Genomic DNA, 26,225 nt, shown 5'->3' on the forward strand with positions numbered 1-26,225 from the left:
GTTGCATACCTGACACTTGTGCCCAGTGTTCTGTCAGCTGTAGTTGACAGGCTGATTCTGTTCTCTCACCATCCTGAGTCAGGTCTGACTCCACTGAAAGCAGTGGAGTGACACGGGGAAAATTGGTTTTATATGAAAGGAGAATCTGACTTAGCATCTTCAGCAACATTATAAAGATAATGTCAGTTTCAGTTACCTGCTGCATAAATACTGGGTGTGCAATGTAGAAAACTTTCCCCCTTAGCAAATAAGTGAGGGTCAGAATGAGTTTAAAACCAATCTAGGTATGAGGACCAGGATCTCAGGTGCAATGGGGTATCCATCAGCACACCAAAGGCAGCAAAATAGAATCCTTTTTTTCAGATCCCTGAAGTAACCAGGGCCAGTTCAGCTCCTGGCCCAATTTAGAGTGGTTTCCAAATGCTGGTTTGCAATGGCCCCCTCGGGGCCAACAACTGTGGGGAGAGCTGGATTGCAGTATGCTCCGCACATACTCCTGGTTTGAAGGTCCTGGAAAGGGATGGTGGAGAACTAGCTATGCCAGCTCTATGCCAACAAAGGATTTGGCAGGCCTGGGGAATCCTCAGCTGTGTATTATGGGCAGTTTTAAGTTGCCTTTTTACTCCCAGAGTGGTGCAAACAGAACTCTGCGTGACCAGGGATCTTGCTCTCTCCTTTAAAACTTCTATTTTTAAATTAGGATCTCTTTCTTGTCTTCCTGTTTGTAAGAGAGATTCTTGCCCCGAAACACATCTGCTTCCAGTTTCCTGTAAGCAGCTCTTCCTTGCCCCATTTGGTGGCAACCCAAATAATACGGTCTCTTCCCACTGAAAGACTCCTAGATGTGGAGCACCAGCACTTGCATCCAGGGAGATGCATAAACAGCCCTCTGAAAGATCCACAATGCGCCTCAGAGACCAGGTGGTAAGCACTAATGGCCTGCTGCAAATGGGAGGCTTTCCGTTTATTTCAGTGGCCTTCGGATCAAGCCCCATCAGACCACCCCCAAAAGAACAAAAATTGAACTTTAGACGCTGAGAAGCTCTCTATCCTGTTTCACTGTGGAGTCAGCCCCCCAGAGCACTCAGATTCCCCTCTGTAGACCTGCCTGATGCCTCATGTGCTCCTCCATGGTCATTTTGTGCTTCTGTTGAGAGAGGAAGGGAGAAAAGAAATATGGCTGTTTCTCCAGCTCCGTTCCTCCCCAGCCTGTTTCAGAATAGGGAGTCACGGGCAGCTCCAAAGGGGGATCAGCAGTCTCAGGCTTGTTGACTTCACAGTTGAGAGTAACTCTCACATCTTGGCAGGACTGTTTTTCATTTTCCTTCTCCCGTCCCCGACCATCTTGATATTTTTTTGGGGCTGGAGAAGTGGGTTTCACTGCTTGTTCCTGGCCAGCAAGGTTCCATCAGTCCATATTTACTTGACCTCTGCCCTCAGCAGTCATCACGTAGCACTTGTTCTCCTGTCTCCTGCTGGGAGTTTATAGGAAATTGCAGGTGAATTGTTAACATCACTAGAAGAGGGAGGATTTCTTTTCAGAACCGGGAAGCACAGAATATGGTTAAGCAAAAACCAGACCAATAATAACTTTTTGAATCTTATTTACTCAGTGAGTTCATCCACAATTTAAAATTATGCTTTATAAATTTATCTTCAGTTCAGTATTTTATTAAAAAAGTAGCCTCCCCAATATGATTTTTTATATTTGCCTGCTGGAAGTGTCAGCTGAAATGAAAACAAATCCTGCTCCAAACAGTTTGTGACCATTTTAATTTCCTGTTTATTTGTAATCTCTAAGTAATGGTTTTGATCTTCCTGTTTTTTCTATTGTGAGAGATTAACGTCCTGGTTACTTTTGAGAGATGTTATTTTGCGTGCCGTACAGCTTCAGAAATAAAAAATGTAGATGGAAGTTGCTTTTTTAAAAATTCCTGTTCAAATGATTATTTTAGATTGTCACAAAATTAACATTTCCCTTATGAAAAAAAATACTAAAAAGGATAGAAAAGCCAGATTGTACAGAGCACTTGTTATCTAATGCATATCTGGCATTCCTATTGGTGGAGCTGTTTGTGTATCATGACTGATGGGATTAACATAACTGAATGTTAACTTCATACAGAAAATGTATAAAGTAAGTCAAACAGCAAGAGGGGACAGGGAAAACCATAGTACTGTGTGTCCAAGATGGTAAACCAGTGGACTTTCATGCTTAAGTGCACTCACATATATTTCCTACCCAAGGTAGAATTAATTATTAATACAAGTTTCCAATTTTAATGATCCCTGGCAAATGCCAGTGACTCATGAGCTGATGACATACATATGATTCAGTGTAATGTAGAATTGTATGTGAAATTATTTCCAGACTCTTCATTGATGGAGTGTGACTAGAGTTATACATAAGACAAATGACAAACGGAATTTTGAAAATCAAATGGTAAAACTTAATAGTACTTGTGAACACGTCTTTAAAAAAAAAAAAAACAAAAAACCCCCAACTTGTCATGTGCATAGATGGGATGAACATAAAACAAAGAATAAACATGCATTCAGTATGACTGTTGAATGTAAAAACCTCTTTTAGTTGATATAAATGAACAATATCTGGGGGCTCTACATGGTGACTTAGCACAGCAGTAAGAGTAAACTCTCTTCTTATTCCCCATTTAGAAGTCAAAATTTAAACGTAATAGGGAAGACAAATCCTCTGTATTTGGGTTTGGTGTGTTGGAACAGGGAAGCAGCGGCACCATTCCTCATTACTTTCAAGATAATGCATTTGGAAAAGTTCTGTGCTATTGGGTGTCAAATGGGCAGTGGATTAGTGCATTAGCCTTTGAATGCAACTCTCAGAGTAATTTCATATTAGGTCATAAAAGGAATTAGTTTATCCTAAAACTTTATGAGCATTTTTCTGTGCCCTAAAAGCACTGTACAGTTTGGAACAATTCAGCACAATTTGCTGTGGCTGCTTCAGTTATTGCTCTTCTACTCCTTGAGTTCTTCATATCCTCAAGAAAAATGGTTAGAAAACTGGGATGAAATATTAGGTTCTTATTGAAATTAAACTATAGAACTTAATAAAGAATGATTAAGCTTACATATTTTTAACCATCCTCTTAGAATTCTCTGAGAGAGAGAAAGAGAGAGAGAGAGAGAATTCTCTATTACATTTTACAGGACTTTTCCAAGAGCCAGTGCCATCCCCTACATGGGCTAGCATTGTGTCGTAAGCAGTAATCTATGGAGCACCCATTTTTCTTGTTGCAACATGATCTTGAGTTCCACTGGCCTGGAAAGGTTAAATCAAAAGAGTTCCCAAGGCCAGGGAACCAGTGACAAAGTACGCAGCATTGCCACCAATGCTCCTACTGTATCTTGAGCAAGATAGGAGTGGATTGACATAAAATAATTGGAACTGGGCAACAGGTTTTACATATTAATGTGCTGATCAAAGGATATAAAGGAACCTTTGGATGCACTGAGAGAGCATATCAATGGGCTTTCAGAGCGATAACATTACCAACATGAAAAAAATCCCCTTTTTGAAGCTTTGCAAGAGTCTGTGGTTTAGAGTACTAGGAGTTTATATAAGCAGTAGCTCAGCTTTATTAATATTCTGAGTGAGGCAGTTTGTCTGCTTCTCTTTCTGGATTTAACCCAAATAATCATGCAAAGCATATAAACATAGATAAGGGAAATCATCAAGTGGTGAAATAAGTCTACATGATACTGACAAAGATAACTACGATCATACTGAATTGCAATATATATCCAGGTGGAACTAGGTATGTGGAGGTGTGTTTTGAAACCCAGAAGTAACCTCTGTAAGCAGGAACTAGAAACCCACTCCACCCGCAAAACATGATGCATGCACGTAATCTGAAATATTATTTAGTGATGTACCTTTTCAGAACTATACAAACATTAACAAATTCCACATATTTGTGCAGAGCAGGATTATCCCTATTTTCAAGAAAGAACATGTATGTTACTGTGATGCAACATTCCAATAAGTACAGATAAGTGTTTTAGATGAATGTAGTCTGACAAATGTGTTTATCATCTTGAGATACATACTAAAGCTAGGCAAAGGAAATTAAGCAATGGTGTGAATTTCTCATGAGATCAAAATCATTGTCTCAGATGAGCTGATATTGCAAAAACTTTGCCCTAATTAGGGGTGAAATTTGTCCTGTATCTATGTTTTCAACAACCTTAAGAAGCTTTATAAAATGGGTTTATTGTTATTTAAGCAGTCAGCTGTCAAAAAGACAGTGAGGTGAGACCACTAAAGCACACTCAAGAGCTGTTGACTCACGTCATTGGAGGAGTTGATCTTTTTCGTCAGTGTAGGAATCAAATCTGAGAAACTGAGTATTTATTAGCAATAGGTGCAGAGAAAGTTTATTGCTGGTTTGTAACTGCTAGGATAATCGTTTGGACAGCTGAAGTGACCCAAAAGCTATTAAATTATTTTACCTTGCAGCCACTTGTTTATTCAGGATTCTTTCACCCCCCACTGCACAGTTCAGGTGTTTAAAAATAATTTTGTAAAAAATTAAAGAAACTGCATCATATCAAGTTATCATCAAAGGCCAAAAAAGTCCTTCAATCTGAACTGAGCATCAAATTCACCAGTACTCAAAGGAGGGGTTGTTTCCATATTCTTAAAAATGGAAAAAGAAAGGTGAAAAGAACTTCATCTTGTTAGTCACAATGAAATTAGCATAAAATGGACAGTTAGTGGGTGTTAAGACACTCCTCATAAAAAGGAAATAGCTGCTTTGAATTAATTATAAGACCAGTAATTTTAGACTCCATGCATTTTTTTCCCTATTTAAAATCTACAGGTATTTGTGTTTATGAAGACACCTATTTTTAAGGGTTTTTCTCTGAGGTGTGATATTACTGTAGCAATCTATCATGATAACTTACATTTTTTTCTGACTAGAAATAGTCAGTGTCCTACAGAGATTTGCTCCTCAACAGACTGCTAGAGGAAGTTGTTCCTATAGATAAATGCTGAGTCATTTAACTGCCAATAGCAAGGTGGTGAAATAAATAGACGAGTAAGTAAATTGGAACATAACAAGTACAGTAAATCAACAAAATTTATCTCTGTGTACCACAATATACCACAACTGACAAGATACAAGAATTAAGGCACCTATTCCTGTTTTTATTCTATCCAGTCTATGGAAGAAAAGCTTTTGCAAGGGAAACTGACAATGCAGAAGATGACAAATGAGACTGAGGAAAAAGAAAGGCATATACAGCAGTTAAATAAAACTCTGCTTGAAGTAAGTAATTAGAACCCCCTTATAAAAATATTTCTACCACAACCGAGCCCCATTGTGCTAGATGCTGTGAAGATACGTAGTAAAGAGCCAGTCCCTGCCCTGAAGAGCTTACTATTTAAGTTAATGACAAGACCTGATAAATGAATGAAAACAGACACATGGGTGGGGACTCATTGCCATTCACACTTTGAGCAAGTGCTCTAGCCTGGAAGCTTTGATATGGATGGTTTATTTTTAATGTTTATTTTTTAAAATCAGAGTAGGCCCTAAATCTGCCAGTTAATAAATGCCATCATTTATCTAAGTCCATTCAGTTTAATTCATATTGTTCACTGTCTGAAACAGAAAACGTGCTGCTTTTTTGTATAGGCAATGTTTTGAGAAGTCTGCCTCTGGTGGGGCTAGTATTAGGTGAAGAAAATGACACCGCCCTTTTTTTTCTTTATTTTCACAAAGAACCAAAGACTAATGGAAGAGAATGCCTTTTTGAGGGAGCAGATATGCCAGATGGAACAGTCCAGACAGCCAGTGTCTGAAAAGATGCCGGTGGCTGACCAGTTGTTCAAAGAAATGTCCCATTGTTTGTTTGACTTGAAAGCACTATGCAGTATTCTCACCCAGAGAGCTCAGGGCAAGGAGCCTAACCTCTCCTTACTGCTGGGAATCAGATGTAAGTGATATTATCATGCAATATTTATATTGTACTTTGACATTGAGAAAACACAGTCTATAGCAATGGAATCTAGTTTGGGCTGGCGGAGACCTGTACTTTCTGGTCACCATGAAGAAATCTAAACAGCACTCTTCGTATATTTTTCAAGTGCTCTTGATCATGCAGTTACTAGTCCAAGCTATTAAGTATTTCCTGTTAATGTCCTTCAGGCTATAAGATATACAGGAGGAGCAGAACTCAGCCTGCTAAAGTGCAGCAATTCCCCATGTACGTCTTACCACAAAGAACCCAAAGCTCTTTCCAAATGTATATGCTGTGACCAAAGCATAATCAGGAACCACTTTATAGAGTAGTGCCATCTTCTCTAAGGTGAAATGCAGCAGCTGTTTGATCGCACACAACATACTCAACAGGTTAGGAGGAGAAGTGGAGAAAATTATATATGTTGTTAGCATACTTGCAGATGAGCCAGTATACTGACATTAATACACATAATTTTACTGTGCCATATGATCTTGAATAAGTACACCTCTACCCAGTGGTGAGCTGGAGCCAGTTCGCACTGGTTCGCAAGAAGCCAGTGTAGAACCAGTTATTAAAGGGGCCAGTGGGTGGGCAAACTCTGGTCCACAGACCACATCCAGCCCGTGGGACTGTCTTGTCCGGCCCGCCTGAGGGTCTCTCCCTTCCCCCCCCCCCCCCCCCGTCTTGCAGGGCACCAGCGCTCTGGGCAGCTCGGCAGCTCCTGCCGCTCTGAGCAGCATGGTAAGGGGGCTGGGCCAGGGCTGGGAGGAGGGGTTTGATAAGAGGCAGGGAATGGTTGAGGGGGTAGAGGTTCTAGGGGGGGCAGTCAGGGAAAACGGGGGGGTTGGGGTAGGTGTGGGAGTTCCGGGGGTTTATCGGGGTGGTGGTGAATGGGGTTGGGGCAGTCAGGGGACAGGGAGTGAGGAGAATTGGTTAGGGGGTTGGAGAGGGTCTCGAGGGGGTGGTCAGGGACAAGGAGCAGGGGGAGTTGATGGGTTGCGGGTTCTGAGGGGGGCAGTTGGGGTCGGATGGGGGGAAAGGCACATGGGGCTTGTACTCATTGTGCGGTTCCCTACCAGGTCTTCGGCAGCTCTTTGGCGATGGGGGGTGTCCTCACTCACTCCAGGTGAAGCACCCGCTGTCGAAAACCTGGAGCGAGTGAAGACCTCCGTTGCTGAAGTACTGCCGAGGACCTGGTAGGGAACCAGTTATTAGGATTTTGGGAGCTCATCGCTGCCTCTACCCTGATATAACGCAGTCCTCAGGAGCCAAAAAATATCACCGTGTTATAGGTGAGACCGCATTATATCTGGGTAGTGAGAGGAACTGCTCCCCACCCCAGCTCACCTCCGCTCTGCCTCCACCTCCTCCCTGAGCGCACTGCCACCACTCCGCTTCTCCCTCCCTCCCTTCCAGGCTTGCTGCACCAATCAGCTGTTTGGCCTAGCAAGCCTGGAGGTGGGGGGGGGGGGGGGAAGCGGAGCAGCGGTGGCGTGCTCAGGGGAGGAGGCGGAGATGAGCTGGAGCAGTTCCTCTGTGCCCCCCATTACTTGCTGCGGCCCTCCCCAGCTCACCTCTGTTCTGCCTGCTCCCACGAGCGCACCACTTCTCCCCCCTCCCTCCTGGGCTTGCTGTGCCAATCAGCTGTTCGACGTGGCAAGCATGGGAGGGAGGAGAAGCAGAGCTGAGCACTGTACTCGTGCGGGGAGGAGTAGGAGGCGGCAGAGCGGAGGTGAACTGGGATGGGGAGCAGTTCCTCTGTGCCCCCCCATTACTTGCTGTGGCCCCCCTTCCCCAGCTCATCTCCACTCCGCCTCTTCCCACGAGTGTGCCGCAGCTCTGCTTCCCCCTCCCTCCCAGGCTTGCTGTGCCAAACAGCTGATTGGCCTAGCAAGACTGGGAGGGAGAAGAAGCAGAGCTACGGCGCGTTCGTGGGAGGAGGCGGAGCAGAGGTGAGCTGAGGAACTGCTTGCGGTAACACGAATTTGGATATAACGTGGTAAAGCAGCCCCATCCCCCGGAGCACTGCTTTACTGTGTTATATCTGCATTTGTGTTACATCAGACCGCGTTGTATCGGGGCAGAGGTGTGTAAGTAGTCAAAACTCCAGGTTTACAACACATCCAAAAGGGATGTTTTCAGTAACACAGGTTTACTACTAATAGAATCCTCCTGAAGCAAATAGGTGTTGCACTGAGATCTCCCAACTGATTATTAATCTGACTTGATTTTGTGAGATCCAGTAGGATCACAACATGAGCTGATATCAATTAAAGAAAATACTATAGGACCTCACTAATCCTTATTAATAGAGAGCTGTTGCAGACCAGCCATGTTTATGGATTAGTGAGTGTGGGGGCAGGGATCGATACGTGTGTAGTTGTGATTTCTGTTCCCTCTGCTACATTTGAAGGGGTTGGCCGAATGGTGGTTTTACTCTGTGAGTTCTCGGGAGAGTAAATTGAATCTCTGTTCGAGATGCATACTCCTGCTGTCCCAGGCTACAGAAACAACACATCCTGTATGCATTGCCCTCCACCAGGTTGCCCAGACCTGCTATCAACTGCTTCTGGGCTGTGCCTCTTTGCCACCAGACCCTTGGGGAGAAAGTTGTGCTGCCACCACTTCTCCATCCCACCCAGCACACTTTCTATTGGCAGGAACCCCCCATAAAGTTGTGTAGTCAATCTGCCCTTTAGGTTTTTCCATTGCCACTTTGAAAGAGCTACACTAGATTCAAAAAAGGAATAGTGTATGGTTTTAAGTGCACTAAATACTGCATTTTGATGGCTTTTCCTTATATTGAAGCAAGATTTGTGCTGGTATCATTAACTAAAAAACAAATGTGCACTCTTTGAGTGAATGTGTAAGCTTTCATGTGGTTGCATGCTAAGCTCTAGCTGTGTCTTGTTTTTCACAGCAATGAGCTGTTCAGCTGAAGAGAATGAGAATTACCACAGCACAGAAACTCTCACCAAGAAACTCTCGGAGGTGTGTCAATTACGGAAGGATATTGATGAACTGAGGACTATAATATCAGACCGTTATGCTCAGGACATGGGAGACAACTGCATTACCCAATGATAAAATGTTGGTCTCACAGCAATGACTACATTATTAAATGCTGCTGTGTTACAGATCTTTGCATTTCTATGAAGGAGCCATATGGGAAGATTGCATATTGTATATGAGCTGCACATGGGTGTCTGATGGGTCTGAGGGTTTTGCATATTTAATTTAGAGGATGGTGGGGAAATCTTAATTTGAAGAGAGTGGTACAGATCTCAAGAAAATCTGTGTTCTCCAAACTACTGAATGTTGGACCAAGCTGTGAAGAACGTTCCCATTAGAGATGTAGGATTTTATTTCCTCCCTCATGGCTCATTTAAACAATCTGTGTGGTTATACTGTTTTCCGGAGTCAAAGCAAAGTCTCAGAAAATGGCATTAATGTTACTACTGTACTTACTTTCCTTCATCAGAGGTTGGAGTTGCGCAGTCTGAATTGAAAGGCTGGAGTGACACATTCAAGCACCCAAAGGTGAGAGAAAAAATGGACCGTTGGAGCCAGATACTTCTGCAAAACACATCATGTTGGAAACTGCAATTGGGGTAGTCCTTGACTACTACAAAAGGTGGTTGCTCTTTTTATAATTGCCTTGTGAATTAGGTAAGGGAAAGAAGGTGTGGTTTCAGCAGCTGATCCATGTTGATTATTAGGGTTTTTATTTTATCCAGCAACAGTCTAGGCAAACAAACTCCGTATGTGAATGTGGTCCCATCAGATTTAGATGTTAGCCTTCCTCATATCTCTATCTTTTAACACGTTGCTTAAAAACTTTGTTTCAGTAATATGAAGACTGACACAAACACACAAAAGCCAGCTGTTTATAAGTCTTAAGACTGGCTTTCTGTCAGAAAAAAGGACACTGGAGGTGTCTCATGGTGTGTGTACTCAGGGCCAGTGCAAGGAAATTTCGTGCCCTAAGCGAAACTTCCACCTTGAGCCCTCCCAGCCCTGCTGCAGCTCCCCTCTGCCCTGAGGCGCCCCCACCACGGCAGCTCCCTACCCCAGGCCTGGGGAGCCCTGCGGTACCTCCCCACCCTCGCTAACCTCTGCTCCGCGTCCCCTCCGAGCACGCTGTCCTGCTCTAATTCTCCTCCTAGGCTTGCGGCACCAAACAGCTGATTGGCGCCGCAAGCCTGGGAGGCGGGAGAAGCGAAGCAGTGACTGCGCGGTGGGACCCCCGGGCTGCAGGCGGCGCGCTGACTCAGGGGAACCCCCCGGGCTGCAGGCGGCGCGCTGACTCAGGGGAACCCCCCAGGCTGCAGGCGGCGCGCTGACCCAGGGGAACCCCCCGGGCTGCAGGCGGCGCGCTGACACAGGGGAATCCATGGGCTGCTGTGGCAGCTCAGACTCCCTCTCCCTCCCAGTGGCAGCAGCCGCTCAAACACTTTAAAAAAAAAAAAATAGGAGGGCGCTGCTTTTTGGCGCCCTCAAATCCTCACGCCCTAGGCAACCGCCTAGTCCGCCTAAATGGTAGCACCGGCCTTGTGTGTACTGTAGTTATTTTCTGTCTACAACCTCTGTTTTAAATGTGTTCAGCCTATATATCCAGGGCTCAATCCTGCAGGCCTCCTGAAGGTAATGAACAACCCAAATCTTGCAGAATCTGGCCCAAAGAAAAAATTTTCTGCCTCTTAGTGCTGAAAGCTCAGAATGTTATCAGCAGACTCTATCATTTTGTGTGGTGTGCAGGACTTGTAGATTTTTCCAGTCCTGCAGGAAAGGATTACTTAATGTGTTCCTGTGGTTTTTTTTTTTTTTGTTGTTGTTATCCAGTGCAAGACTGCCCCTGCAGGACAGATAGAATATTAGCACTCCTGCAAAACGATTCTGTGATCAGAACTTAGCTGGGTAACTGTAGAACAAGGATGTCTCTATTTCACTGGAGACAAACATAGCGAATAAGTTCTGCCTTCAAATGCTGACCTGGCCAAAATGGCTGCCAAGCTGCATTATTAATATTAGACAATGAGAATAAGCATAAGACTACAAACATTTAAAAACTGAAAAAGTTTGAGAGCAAATAGGTGCAGCTCGCTTATGCAGTTATTGCAGCTGACAGCATTAGAAATCTTTTGTTAGTAAGCTTATGGGCCATGACAAAGTAGGCTGGAAGACGGCAAACTGTGGTAAAAGAATGGCTATTTTTGGTTTTTCTGACATTTAATATCTATATTTAATTTTCACCATTTGTTAAAAACAGAAAAATAGCTTAAGGATAATGTGGATTGACATTGCTGATTTTAACGCTGAAATTTTCAGCCTTCTGTTTTGTGTTTAAATGTCATTCTTATGAACTTAGTGATTTAAAAATCTTCTGGTCAGTCTTTTCTAACTATTACATGGGCTTATTTATTCAACAAGTCTTGCCTGCTAAACTGTCCCTACACCTGGCCTAGATCTGTGAAAATCTCTGTGTTTATATTAATGGTTCTCAGTATTTTTCAAATGCAGATTATTTGCTCATACTGACGCAGCAACTTCGGGAGCATTAAGTTTTCCAGCCTTACCACTGAACAGCGTAATCTTTATATTTTTTTAAAAAATATTCGCGGGCTAAGAAAGAAGCTATCTTTTTGCCCAGAACTTGGCTTTTTAGGGTTTTTTTTTATTGCCTAAAAATTGGAGTTTGTAGTATTATTATTGACACAACTTTAAAGAGGGACTTTCACATTAGGGCAAAACTGAAAATAAGGAATCTTTGCCTATAACTTAGTGGTTGCTGTTTTGATTAGTAGTTTTAATAACTACTTACTTCTGTATAACTCACTTTCTTTCTGCTTGACCCTGAAGTGAAGTCATAATCCTGTGTTTATAGCAAATTTTGTCTAGTGTCAGGAATACAACATCTTGACTTCAGACAGTCAACTAAGGGTATTTGGTGGGATAAAAAGAGGGAAATCCATGTCTAAGCAACACCATACTTCAGTAAGCAGACGGGACAAAAAAAAATCAGCCTATAAAAGGGAAATGTATTGCTGTTTTAAATTGCATAGGCACATATTGGAGGGATAGTAGTGTAGTGTTACAGAAGAGAACAGCAGATTCTGTTTTTATCTGTGCCAGGTCCTCCCTGTGATGCTCAGCAGGTCACTTAACCTCTGCGCCTCAGTTTCCCCATCTCAAAAATGGGGATACTGCACTCGGGAGTTGTGATTAATGAATTCATGTTTATAAAGCACTTAGATCCTTGGAAAGAAGTTCTGTGATTCAAGAGTATTATAGAAGGTTCTCCCCTATGAAAGTCTTGATTTTTTTAGTTGCACTATTGTGAATGATGATGCTGTATTTCTGCATTTTTTCCTCTCTGTTACATTAGAGCACCAATTTTATTTACATTAAAATACAGAGCACTTGATTTTTAAAGTAACACACTGAGTTTATCTGCCTCAGTCAAATTAAAGCAGGGAGAGAAATGGCAGATGTGATGAGCCAAAGATGCAAATTACTGATAAGGTTAGAATGAAGTGACCACAAAGAATAAGTATTTTTCCTTTTCTTTGATTTCTTAAAATTGGGCCTGCTGTTGTAGGAGCTATTGCTATATATGCATCAGTTTACATATGTTTCCAAACAGAATAAGCTTTGTCTAAGTAAGATATGCATGATTGTTTAACTGGTTAAAAAGTAGAGCGTGTGTGGTCTCATTCAACATATTTAATGATATGGTTGATTAACAAATGTTAACAGTGGCATTACTGAAACTGATTTAGTCATGACAACTTTTTGCCATAACTTAGAGACAATCTCAAGGGTTAAAAAAAAGTCTGAGTGGATACTGTACCATTCTGTCTACAGTCATTTTTGTATAGTTTCAGTTTAACTTCTACAGTCCTTTTAAGTGATACTTACAGTAAATAACTACTGTATTCAAGAATGTATTTTAAAAATAGCTTGGAAAGTAGTTGTCTTTGGGCAAGCTATAAAAGATGCTATGTATTTACTGTATATAAGTAGTTCAGCTCAATTGTGCAAACTTAACTTAGATTCTTAGCCTCAGATGTGTAGGTTTATAGTGATGTACTTCTGTAACTTATTGTGGTTGCTATAACCACCAACTCAGGCGACAACATTTTAAAACTGCCAATAGATGTAGCTGTAAGAGCCAAAGTTATTTTGCTCTGCTCATTTCTGAAGATTTCTTACCACTTTCAGTTAGAGGAAAAAATTATCCTGCTTGCTATTTTAAAGATAAGCGGGTGCAAGGAAGGATGGAAATCCCTCTTCAGGTACCTACCTGACACCTGAATTTTGCCCTCACTTATGTTACCCTCAATAACATAAATGGGGCTGCATGGGCGTAACTGGAATTACAATTTGGTTCTTTTAATGGAATTGATACAACAGGTTTTTCTGATGCGTGGGGAAGTATTTCGATTGCTTGAATTAATCAACCAACAGTTTTAAAATATGAAAACAAAGCAGTGGCTATTGAAGATTATATAAACAGATTTTATATGATAGCTGATCAGCAGTATTAATTCCACTGCTGCATACCTTTGTGCCTTTTTCCCTTTAGTAAATGTATATAGTCCCAATACATTTTAGTTGAGCTAGAAGAAGGTCAGTAATTATTGCACCTTGTTTGCTCTAACTACAGATCTTTTGTTTTTAGGCTTTGATAGTAAGGAGCCTCTTACATAATATCTAGAAATATGTACTAAATGCTATAGGTACTAGGCATACATCGTGTAAGTTAAGTGATTTTAGCAGTCCAATTTTTCTGACGGGAAGAGTGAGCAGGAAATTCAATCAGAATGATAGTTTTGTATATATTAACTACAATATCTCATTGATAATCAGTGGAGAGGAGGGGCTGAGTCTGACTTTTAAAAGCACAGCTGTCATATGTATTGGCTTAGTCCCCAAAGGCTGGTAGTTATGTAAATTGGGTTCTGTTTTTGGACCGCTCAGAATACCTCATGTGTAAATAGAGTTGTCATGACTTAATCAAAATGCATTCAGTGTAAAAAGTAAAGGTGCCACTGGGTGGCTCACCTTTAGCTCTGTGGTTATTGCCTCCTTTTTGTAATTTTTTTATAGTAGGGTTTACAGCTAGAATTTGGAATGCCAAAGTTCTATTTATTAAATAAGTTTTCATTGTTAATGGCTAGTATTTTTCCACTGGAATTTTGTTTGTTGATGTTTGGGATTTGTATCTACAGAGCGAAAATAAATTTTGTTACAAAATTACTATTTTTAATCATAATTTATATTGTGGTAACACCCAGTTAGGATGGGTGCCTGCCTGTGCTAGGCACTACACAAAAGAGGAGCAAGACCTGGTCCCTCCACTGAAAGGCCAACAACATAAAGGTAAAAGTGAAGAGATACCAGTACATACCCACTGTGACACATACCTAGATAGATGAAGGAAAATTACTCACCCTTAATACTTTTTTTTTTTTTTAAATAGTTCTCTCTTCAAGCTATCCTACACCAAAAGCAGCCTAAAACACACACGAGCCAATCCACCTCCCAGGAAGCAAGCTGGCAGAATACATGGCGACGATGCATACTTGGTGTCCGTGAGTGACATCGGTATTCATACACAACCCCCCCACTCAGCTGCTGCCTAACCCTGTAAGTGCCTAGATTCACTTGGAGCTTAAACTTTTTGCAGTATAAGTGCCCACGTTTCTGCCTCTGAATAGGTGTGCTACTGCCTCATGCCAGGTGCCTAAGCCCTAGTGCAATTCATAAACGCAGGGGAAATAGGCAGCCTCTGAGCACACCTACCATATCAAGGCCTGCAGACATGCTCATAACGCCACAAAAAATGGCCACACAGGGTTGGGGGGAGGGAATGAGAAACTAGGACCTCCTTCATTCCCTTTCAGCTTAGTAGTTAAGGTACTCCCATGCAATGTGGGAGACCCCTGGCACTGGTATTCTTATCGGGGGGGGGGCTCATTTGCTCTCACACAACGCCTTTGAAATCTTACTTTAAGACTGCTTCACAGCTAGGCACAAAGACTCCTTATGTTGCTTGCAGATATGTGGGCTGCTCTGAAGTCCTTCATCCCCTAGGAAACGTTCTGGCTGATTCAGAGCCCAGCCAGCATGAATCTATAGGCTGTTCTGGCTTCCAACAGGAGTGTAAGAGTCCAGAAGCAGAAAGGTGTAAGAGAACATGCAGGCCAAGGAGAAATGAGCAAGGTGAGGAAGGGTAAGACGAGTCTGTCCAGAGAAGTAAAAGGATTGGCCAGCTGTTTGTTGAAGATCATTCCCAAAGGGGTAGTGATCTGGGTCCAACTGACATCTCAAAGTTGCTCAGAGATTCAAGCTGCATGAAATAATCCAGGCCCCTGTCACAGGACTTGAACAAGAAAGGCTCTCATTGCTTTTGATGTGGAGTTAGTCAAAGATAGATTTGTGTTTGTCCCTACTTAACACCAGTTCATAACCAGTACAGCCAGATACTTCATAAACACATGAAGCAGAAGACTGGAGTTGGTCATTCTCCTTTAACCTAACAGCTTGTTGTCTAAAGCAAAGTAAAGAAAGAGGGTTCATTTATATTCACCTCTCCTGGATCCTTGCAACTCCCTCTAAGATCTCTTCTCTGTCCTTTCTCTTTGGCCTTGGACTCTGTGTGAGCCTTTCCCTCAGAGACCACCTCTGTCAGCCCCTATCTCACTTCCTGGAGCTTGCACAGCACAGAAATTATTATTTGTTATGCCTACTTGCCAGAGACACCACAAAATTCACCTCTAATATAATTAGCCAGTGTGTTATACACATTTCACATCACTGGGAGTTCTCTAGCCTTCTGTCTGAACTTCTAAAAGGTACTTCTAATTAAATGAGACCCCCCTCTGTCCTCTGTATTACCATATGTGCTAGGCAACATAGATCCCACCTTTTCCCTAAGGTTGAGCAGTTCATAAAAGATTAACAGATTTATTCATCACATTCTCATAAGGTTAAAGCCATTTTAATTCTTAAATTTTTTCCTCAGTCTAAATTATTATTTTTTACAAAACACACATCAACTGTGACAGCTAAACCTGCAGTAGATTTTGCAGTGGTTCACTATGACTGAAGAGTCATTTGGTCTGGAAACAAATGACAGTGGTGTGAGGTGGTGTATTTGAAGGCATGGGGAAAGGGGGGAGAGAGAGAGAGAGAGAGAGTTCTGTGATACTCAGTACCTGGATCTGTGTGTGTGTGTGTTAGTGTGGCAAAGCTTAGTAGAACTGTCTCCTCTTTTTCTCCTTGTGCTTTGTTACTTCTGCCCAACTGTCTAGGGCTACTTTTCTAATTTTTCCTCTTGCCAGGACTTTACCCGGTATTCTCTTGAAGTCAATACCTTGAAAAGTCTACCTGAAGCCCTTTTTAGAAAACTTAATATTTTCAGCTAATACACCTGGAATGTTTTATAACCAGTTTGGCAGTGTTACTGAAGAAAGCAAACATGGGCATTAATGGACCTGAGAGATAACTGGATTTGTTAGTCTCACCCCTCTGAAAGCTACTGTCTAGAGGGATGGCCAAAGGCGGGGGGGAGGACGCTGAAGGAAAGAAGCACATGACCCAGGAGAGGTAGAGTTCATTTCATTCCTTTTTTAAAATTCCTCTGCCTTAGTCCCAGAATTAATACTTGCGATGATGCTAAAGGTTTGCACTGAAATAGGGTTACTTGATATTGTGAACAGCTCCTTTAATAAAAGAAAATTGAGATTTTTTAATAGCAAAATCTCCGAAAAGAAGCTGGATTACTGTGATATTTTTATAATAAAATCCGGCAAATTAACACAACACTGTGTGAAACTCAACTGCACAAAGCACTCGTGGATATGCTGTAGAGCAGTGGTTCTCAACCAGGGGTTCACAGAGGTCTTCAAGGGGGTACATCTAGATATTTGCCTAGTTTTACAACAGGCTACATAAAAAGCACTAGCGAAATCAGTACACACTAAAACTTCATACAGACAATGACTTGTTTGTACTGCTCTCTATATATACTAAAATAAGTACAATATTGATATTCCAAGTGATGTATTTTATAATTATAAAAATGAGAAAAGAAGCAATTTTTCAGTAATAGTGCACGGGACACTTTTGTATTTTGTCTATTTTTGTAAGCAAGTAGTGTTTAAGTGAGGTGAAAGTTGGGGGTACGCAAGACAAATCAAACTCCTGAAAGGGGTGCAATAATCAGGAAAGGGTGCGAGCCACTGCGGTACAGAATAATTTGTGACTGGTTCTCTGGTGCATCTCTCTGCCAATCTCACATTATTGCTATGATTCAAAAGTGATGACTACAGTCACAGTGGCAGAAAAGTTAGCTTCACAGTTGGCCACTTGCTCCAAAATACAGAACTGTTCACTAGGTTATAAAACATTTCAAAGGCTGAACCAAAACTATACTTCCACCTGTTGAAGCCAGCAATTAGTAGAAAGAAGTTCTCCAAGTGACATGTTCTCCAAGTGACACTGGCCAGCTATCTACATTTGCAAAGGCAGCTAGATGGCATGAGAATTCAATGCATTAGCATTGCTTCTGCTTGAGGTCTGAATTGATATCTGGCACTATACATCTGAACTCTATACAACTTGACAGACTTTTGTGTATTGCCCCTTTTTAAATTTGCAAGGGAGCAGCTGCCATTTTATGAGGCAGACCTGATACAGCATGCTCGAGGATTGCAATGTTATGCTCTGTCATGGAGACTAAGGGTATGTCTACATCTACAATTTTGCAGCGCTGGTTGTTACAGCTGTATTAGTACAGCTGTATAGGGCCAGCGCTGCAGAGTGGCCACACTTACAGCAACCAGCGCTGCAAGTGGTGTTAGAGGTGGCCACACTGCAGCGCTCTTGGGCGGCTTCAAGGGGGGTTCGGGGAACGCGAGAGCAAACCGGGGAAGGAGACCAGCTTCCCCGCGGTTTGCTCTCGCGTTCCCCGAACCCCCCTGCAAACCGCAGGGAAGGAGACCTGCTTGCTCGGGGGTTCGGGGAACGCGAGAGCAAACCGGGGAAGGAGACCAGCTTCCCCGCGGTTTGCTCTCGCGTTCCCCGAACCCCCCTGCAAACCGCAGGGAAGGAGACCTGCTTGCTCGGTGGTTCGGGGAACGCGAGAGCAAACCGGGGAAGGAGACCAGCTTCGCCGCGGTTTGCTCTCGCGTTCCCCGAACCACCCTGCAAATCGCAGGGAAGGAGAACTGCTTGCTCGGGGGTTCGGGGAACGCGAGAGCAAACCGGGGAAGGAGACCAGCTTCGCCGCGGTTTGCTCTCGCGTTCCCCGAACCCCCCTGCAAACCGCAGGGAAGGAGACCTGCTTGCACGGGGGTTCGGGGAACGCGAGAGCAAACCGCAGGGAAGGAGACCTGCTTGCTCGGGGGTTCGGGGAACGCGAGAGCAAACCGGGGAAGGAGACCTGCTTTATTACCAGAGGCTTCCTCAGGTATGCTGGGATACCTGCTTATTCCACGGAGGTCAAGAAAAGCGCTGGTAAGTGTCTACACTTGATTACCAGCGCTGGATCACCAGCGCTGGATCCTCTACACCTGAGACAAAACAGGAGTACGGCCAGCGCTGCAAACAGGGAATTGCAGCGCTGGTGATGCCCTGCAGATGTGTACACCTCCTAAGTTGCAGCGCTGTAACCCCCTCACCAGCGCTGCAACTTTGTGATGTAGACAAGCCCTCATTTTGTTCTCTCTCGTTTGTTTTTTCTTTAATATAAGTACATTTGGAAAGATAAGATTTTATCAGTAAATGTTGATTTTACCGTATACACAAACTGAAACTATTTCCATTAGTAATCAAAATTTACGAATAGGCAAAGTAAAAAAAAAAAAAAAAATGCTGTTTGAGAACAAGTCTGCTTTAAAGATATTTGCTTTATATATTTTGATGATGTTGACAATGCTTAACAGTTAACTTCTTGAATCTCCGCTTCGGTCATTAAATTGTCTAAGCCACCATAATTTTCCACAACTGTGAACATTTAGATCAAAAATAAAAAAGTTTTAAAATAAGCATTGATATCCACTGAAATTTTTTTTAAAGTAAAATTGAATTTAGCCAAGCCTAAAAATAAGTTACTTCAGGCTGAACATATAGGGCTGTTCTTTGGATTATAAAAAAAAACAAAACTTGAAAATGGAATGAATTCAATTAATAAAAAAAAACACACCACACAATTTGGCCCAGCTAGCTTCTTATATTCAGTGTTCTAGGACTGACATCACAGAAAGGATAATGCAGATGAGACGAGAAATGCATTCAAAGAATTGTGTAGGGCTATTTGCATAGACCCCACCTACATTCTCAATGTCTGACTCACACAATATTAAAGAACAAAAATAAAAACAGTTTGAGTGATAACCAATATTATAATAAAAAGTGCTGGAAAACAACACACACTGATATGTACAGCTGCCTATGTGGCATGGCTGTTGAGCTGCACAGAGCAGGCTCTATGCTAGTTTGGTTCAGAGTTTTGTCTTAAGCCTGGGCTACACTGGCGGGGGCAGGGAGGGGTGAACGAAGATACTTCGACTTCAGCTATGCAAATAGCATAGCTGAAGTTGAAGTATGTTAGTTCAACTTACCTGGCCGTCCTCATGGCAGCAAGTAGACGGCCGCAGCTTCCCTGTCGACTCCATTTACTCCTCCTGCCAAGGTGGAGTACGGATGTTGATTTGGGGATCGATTTATCGCGCCTAGACGAGACGCGATTAATCGATTCCCCAATATATCAAACACTACCCACTGACCCGGCGGCTAGTATAGACATACCCTTAGAAAGTCCAAAACAAAGAACCACATTCTAGCCTCGGATACAGACTGACCTGCAATTCCATCAATTACACATGCAATCCCACAAAGGGCAGAATAAGGGTACAAATGGTACAGCTTTTCTTACCTTTCTGTCTGCTTACATTTGTCACTGACTTGCTACCTCTTTCTCTTTGGAACCCTATGTGTAGAAATCCAGTTTAATTAAAATTTTCATGCAGATACTGAATATAGCTGGTTACTTGAAATATGTGTCAATACCTGGCAATTCATTGCCCCTTACTTGAACCATACTACTGATCTCTCAAGGTAGAGAAGTTATTTCACACACTGTGATCACTAACACAATAGGTACAGTTACATCATCAAACTAGCAGGAGGTTAATAAAGCTCTTCATGAAAAACAAACAAAGGGTTGATGTTTGGTTGTTGGTGAGTATTTGCTTCAGGTTGGGGGGGGGTTGTCTGTAAGCAAGGATAGGTCTGTCCCCCAAGATCTGTGAGAGTGATAGAGTGACGGATCACCTATCTTCACTTACAGACAACCCCCCAACCTGAAGCAAATACTCACCAGCAACCACACATCACTGAACAAAAACACTAACCCAGGAACCTACCCTTGCAACAAAGCCCGATGCCAACTCTGTCCATATATCTGTTCAAGTGACATCATCATAGGACCTAATCACATCAGCCACACCATCAGGGGCTCATTCACCTGCACATCTACCAATGTGATATATGCCATCATGTGCCAGCAATGCCCCTCTGCCATGTACATTGGCCAAACCGGACAGTCTCTACGCAAAAGAATTAATGGACACAAGTCTGACATCAGGAATCATAACACTTTAACCTCTCTGGTCATTCACTGACAGACCTGCGGGTGGCAATTTTGCAACAGAAAAGCTTCAAAAACAGACTCCAACGAGAAACTGCTGAGCTGGAATTGATATGCAAACTAGATACAATCAATTTAGGTTTACATAGGGACTGGGAATGGCTGAACCATTACAAACATAGAATCTATCTCCCCTTGTAAGTATTCTCACACTTCTTATCAAACTGTCTGTACTGGGCTATCTTGATTATCACTTCAAAAGTATTTTTTCCTTACTTAATTGGCCTCTCAGAGCTGGTAAGACAACTCACACCTTTTCATGCTCTCTGTATGTGTATATATATTTCCTCAATATATGTTTCAAAGAAGTGGGCTGTAGCCCACGAAAGCTTATGCTCAAATAAATTTGTTAGTCTCTAAGGTGCCACAAGTACTCCTGTTCTTTTATCCCAATTTCAGTTACTGGAGAAAGAAACACAGAATTTGCACTAGAAACAAGGCAGACATATGAACAGGAAACTAAACCACTTTCTCCAATGCCTTAAGAATTCCTTAAACGTTAATCCCAATAGTATGCTTTTAGAAAGCATTACCATCTTTTTAATAAATTTTAAACATATACTGACTTTTTTTGGTTCAGGCTACCTCCTACAATATTGATACCACGATGACACAAATTAATTGCTATGTTCCTTTCCATGACTTCTGTATTCATGATTTCAGTGCTGTAGTGACATTATATTACAGAAATCAATGTGAGCTTTGAACAGGTAATATGGGTAATACATAACGTTATGGTCATTCTGTAGAGCATTTAAGCCACAATCATTAATTTAACAAATGGACTTCACATGACAACACCTTCACTCAGACCATTTTTTTTTAAATTCAGTGTATTCCTAAAGGTATATAAATTAGGCTCATTAGCGTTAGGGGTGGAAAAGACCTATTCATCTATCTGGGTTCATTCATTTATAACAGTAGGAATGTATGAGTTGCCAAAATGACCAAAGTTCTACGTAGTCCAGGATCTCCAACCATGGCCATAATTTCTTTTGACTCCTTAAATTTGTCTCTCTTCTATGACCAACAGGTGTTTCCTGTGTGTCTGTCAACACACAGTCCGGCAAATGTCCTACTTTGACAAACGGTCCCAAGTAGTGTAGGTACCAAGCTCTCTGACTTCACCTCATACGATTGTTTGAGAATTGTGCACAACTCGTGTAAGAGACTCAAATAGTCCAAGTACACGGAAAAAAAATCACTCTAAAGACTAACAAACAAAAGCTATAACATCTAGCCTTACACTTTGCTAATGCTGAGCCACAAAGGCATGATATATCTTAGTCACAGGGAACAAAGCCACCCCGCATTTTGTCCAGAATGCATTTTTCACTCCCCTCTGAGTCTTCTGGCTACCCAGTCTGTTGGAGACACATAGTTTTGGTTCTTTGTCCCCTGCTCCTGTTACCCTCGAGGGTCTATCAATCCAAAGCTCTTGGTAACTTTTACTCTATGCGAGGTGGTGTCAGGAAATAAATCAGGGGAGACATAGCCATCCAACAGATAGATGGCTGGCACAAACAGCACAACACAAGAGTGCTTTCACTTAAAGCTAAACTTTACTTAGTCTCAAGCACTTACACATGTCTGCAACAAGTTGGTAAAAACACCCCCAATCCTTGATAATTACCGAAGCTGGGTGTGGCTCTCGAGTGACACAGCGGCAGGCTTCCACTGGCCAAATCTTCTGTGTGGGGACCACAAGATGTATCCAGAGGGAGAGTTCAACTATCTCACACTTTCCCCCTTATTTATACATTTGTAATAGAATGACATGTCCCTTAAAGAAAACTTGTTAAGTAAGCAGTTTCAATGGTCAAGCAAGAGATTCCTACTGATTATTGATTAACCAGATGTGGGTTCTTCCAGTGTTTGCAGCCTTGAGACCCCAACAGACATTCCTGGGGCACATTCTGCTCTTTTAAAATGCATGTATCAGCAACTTCAACAAAATTCTTATTAGGAAGGGTGCAGGGTCAAGCTGCCCTTTCTGTAGCACCCCAAACCCCCTCCCCTCCTGCCTTGGTCAAGCTGAGACCGCTGAATATGCTGCTTTTAAACAATAAGCCACAGTGGTTTCAGGCACTTCACTGGTTTGCCAAAATCTCCCTGTACATTTCCATCAAGGAGTTTTGTACGTTTCAGGTTTCTTTGATTATGGCACATCCTCATAGCAATTGCAACACCTCCTCTCAGGGTAGTGGTCTCTGTTTGGTCTGTTCCCATATCCATTCAGGACTGTACCCCATGGTTTGGTTAAGTAGCTGAGGGCCAACAACTAGCCTAACCCCACTCAAGGGCAGCCAAGAATTCTCTCCACTGCAGGAGATTCCTTGGGTGGCATAGTACAGCGTAGGACAGACCATAGTCATTGTGCTCTGCCTAATCCTTTGCTAGTAAAGTGGTCCCTATGGGTGTCCTTAGACTATTGTAAATTATACAAATGCCTGGTTTGGACACAAGGTGGCCCATGTTGGTCAAAGCAGCCACCTGTCTTAAAGCCACCTTTTCTCCTCTGCCCCCAGGCCCCTCCCTTATCTTTCAATGAAGACTGAGCATCAGTGCCTGTTCTTTTGCATCTGATCACCCCAAGTATCGCTTTGATGGTATATTCACACAACTGGAAGTGTTCAGCTCACATTTGCATCCCTGTTAGCATCTGTTTTGGGATAATATTCAAAGTGCTAGTCTAGCTGACAGCTTGTTGTCTTTTTTGCATCTGTGGCTAACGTAGCAGGACTCCGTTCCTATACTGTTGTCTTACTAATAATTCTTTGTCCAATATAAATTATTGGCACATTCAAGCCATTACTTCACAGAGTGTTATAACAGTTCTATAAAAACCCTTCTGTAGCAGGGGGACCCCTGTTCCTGCCCTGAAGGGTTAGAAACAGCCCAGGAGAGGGCTGAGGCTGGGAAGGAAAGCCTGGGCTGATTAGGGAAGGTAGGCTCAGCTGTGGCCAAGTCCCAGGCAGGCCCACCTGGCCCCTATAAGAGGCTGTGAGCCAGAAGTCCAAAAAGAGTCAGTCTCTCTCTCTCTCTCTCGCTCGCTGTAGAGTGAGATGGGCCTGGCTGCAGGGAGCTGGACACAGAGTACCTGAGTGAAGCAGGGCTGGGGAAAGGTTGAGGAGCTGGGGAGCTCCAGTCTGGAAAGTCCCAGGCTGCGGCCTAGCATTGGGCTAATAGGTACTGGGGGTTGCAGAGGGCAGCCCAGGGGTAGGCAAAGGCAGCAGGTCCAAACTCTCCTTGCCAGTGATAAGTAGGCTGCTACTGCAGTCTGCCCCAGGGCGTAGGGCTAGGCAATGACTGGCAGTAGCCATATACTGAGGCGAGGTGGGGACAGAGGGTGGGGGTTTCCCGGGGAGGGGAGACCCCGAGAGAAAGGGGTTACTGCCAGGGGGCAGCACCCCATGTAAAAGGGCACCAGGTCCATGGAGGGACATGGGAGCCATAGGACAGGAGGATCACTGGCCTGCAGAGGGTGCTCCAGAGCTGAATCGAGCTAATTCCTGGAAGACACCAGCAGGAGGCGCTGCAGGGGTGAGTCTGCTTGTCTATACCTTCCTGAAAAATTATTACCAAAAAATGAAAACTTGCCCCAAGGGGATGTTTTTCTGCATTCAGGCAGATGCTGGCAGGCTTCTGCCCTGACTCATGAGGATTTATATCTTTTAATGAAAAAAATATTAAGCTAGTACGACTCAAGGAAAATGTCCCTGCTGCCTAGAGGTCTGCTAAGCAATGAAACATTATGAAGTGATTTAGATTGATGGCATAATCTGACTGGCTCTGAGACATGCTATACTACATAATACCATGACAATCAGTTCGTTAGTGACATTATCCTCCATTATATTAATCAGTCCATAAAAGAGTGAAGACAAGTAATGGGACGGTTAGTTTAATTATTGTTCAAACATTTCATTAAAACGGATTATATCAGTCTTGAAAATTTCTAACCTCTCACTCAAACTTAGCCACCATGGTAAGAAGTGAGTGACAGTATTTTTGCATATGAGGTAGTAGAATTTCAGAGGATTCTCTTTGCAGCATTCAAGACAATATCTGAGGTGGAAAAAAGACTCCAAGACAATGGATGTGGCTCAGTCTAAACCATCGTGGTGTGCAGCACAAAAGCTGATATGTCAGCAACAGCTGTTTGTGTCTTAGAGGCAGGGGGTGAAGACTTTAAAGCTTTTCTCTGATTTAAAAAGAAAATTGTTTTCTTGAAATCCTGGATTCTCCCCAAGCTGCTGTTGCTGTTACTCCAGCTTTGAAGGTCAGCACATAGAACAGCTTTTAACAGTTGATTGTCTGAACTGCAAAAGGCTTAAAAGATCCTACCAGGCCATAAAACCCAGATGTCTGTTCATACTGATGTTAAAATAGAGAACAAAATAATTAAATTTAAATTTAAAATAAATCCTGTATTAAAAAAATAGGGAGCAGAATTTAGGCTTTAATTTGCTGTGACCTACACCTCCTGTAGCCCTATTCATTTCATTATGGTTATATATCTGGTAAATCAGGACAGAATTTGGCATAAACACATCTCTTGTTTTGGGCTTTTATGTTTCTGTCATGTGCACGAAGGAGAAATAATTCTATGATGAAGTATGAGGAGTTACTTAAAATATGTAACTAATTCTAACACATCAGCCAACAGGCTAAGGGAGAGCAGCTAATGGTAAATGTGAACCCATTTAATAGAGATCGCTGTGCTTCTAAAAGTTAATTTGTTCTCCCCTTCTCTCTACCTACTTACATGCCACACTTTACCGTAGCATCGGAATATCTTGCTGTCCTGTTGTTCAGGAATTCTTTGACTCCGATTGGCAGAGAGCTGATGTCCTGGTGCCTTCCCCATGCTAAACTACATTTAAAAAAAAAACAAAAAAAAAACCCACCCTAGAAATGCATTAAATACTTTCCTAATACTACTTTTCCATGTTAACTGTTGGTGCTGCTGACTAATGCTGGGCCACAAATCTGATCTAATATGGCAATTCCTATGTCCCCAAACAATTGCTGCCGTGCCACAGAGATGACATGATTGCAAATACAATAGGATGTGTTCCCCAAGCCCATCTCTCTATTAAGATGTGGTCCACACTAAGAAAAAGTCTGAGAACCTTTGTTCTAATATATAATAATTTTAGCCTCTTTCTAAGCTTATGGCATAGCTGCGGTGATGATCTCCTGAGCCATTCTATTCATCTTTTAAGAGAACAAATAAATCTTCTGCACAAGGAGATCTCAAAAAAGCTGGATGAAGAATCCCCATTTTTTGCAGTCTGAGAATCAAAGGACTAAACTGCCATGAAGGCTAAACTAACCATCCCTTCTGTGCTCTGCAGAAATCTGGATCAAACAGTGTAGTAAGCACTGATAACCTCTCTCTCTTCATGGGTATTAGAAATTTTTTTAATTGATTTTTTTTTTAAACTCGTGCAACGTAGAATTGCAACAGAAATGCCCACAGCTTCCATCAATGAAATAA

At 42.5% G+C, this 26,225-nt stretch overlaps 1 protein-coding gene and 1 long non-coding RNA gene across 4 annotated transcripts in view; one reads left to right on the forward strand and one right to left on the reverse strand.

The window, feature by feature from the left end:
• The window catches only part of CEP85L (centrosomal protein 85 like), a 175,103-nt gene extending 164,820 nt beyond the window's left edge, over window positions 1-10,283 (forward strand). For all 3 annotated transcript variants that reach the window (XM_050949566.1, XM_050949567.1, XM_050949568.1), the window contains 3 exons: window positions 5,202-5,309; window positions 5,766-5,979; window positions 8,927-10,283. In XM_050949566.1, coding sequence (XP_050805523.1) covers window positions 5,202-5,309; window positions 5,766-5,979; window positions 8,927-9,090 — 486 coding nt within the window. In that variant the 3' untranslated portion in view covers window positions 9,091-10,283. The remainder of the gene's footprint in view (window positions 1-5,201; window positions 5,310-5,765; window positions 5,980-8,926) is intronic.
• LOC127049342 (uncharacterized) overlaps window positions 1-26,225 on the reverse strand; it is an 85,138-nt gene that overhangs the window by 5,004 nt on the left and 53,909 nt on the right. The gene's annotated exons all lie outside the window — the stretch shown is intronic.

Source organism: Gopherus flavomarginatus, chromosome 4, assembly GCF_025201925.1.
Source record: "Gopherus flavomarginatus isolate rGopFla2 chromosome 4, rGopFla2.mat.asm, whole genome shotgun sequence".
Taxonomy (NCBI): Eukaryota; Metazoa; Chordata; order Testudines; family Testudinidae; genus Gopherus; species Gopherus flavomarginatus.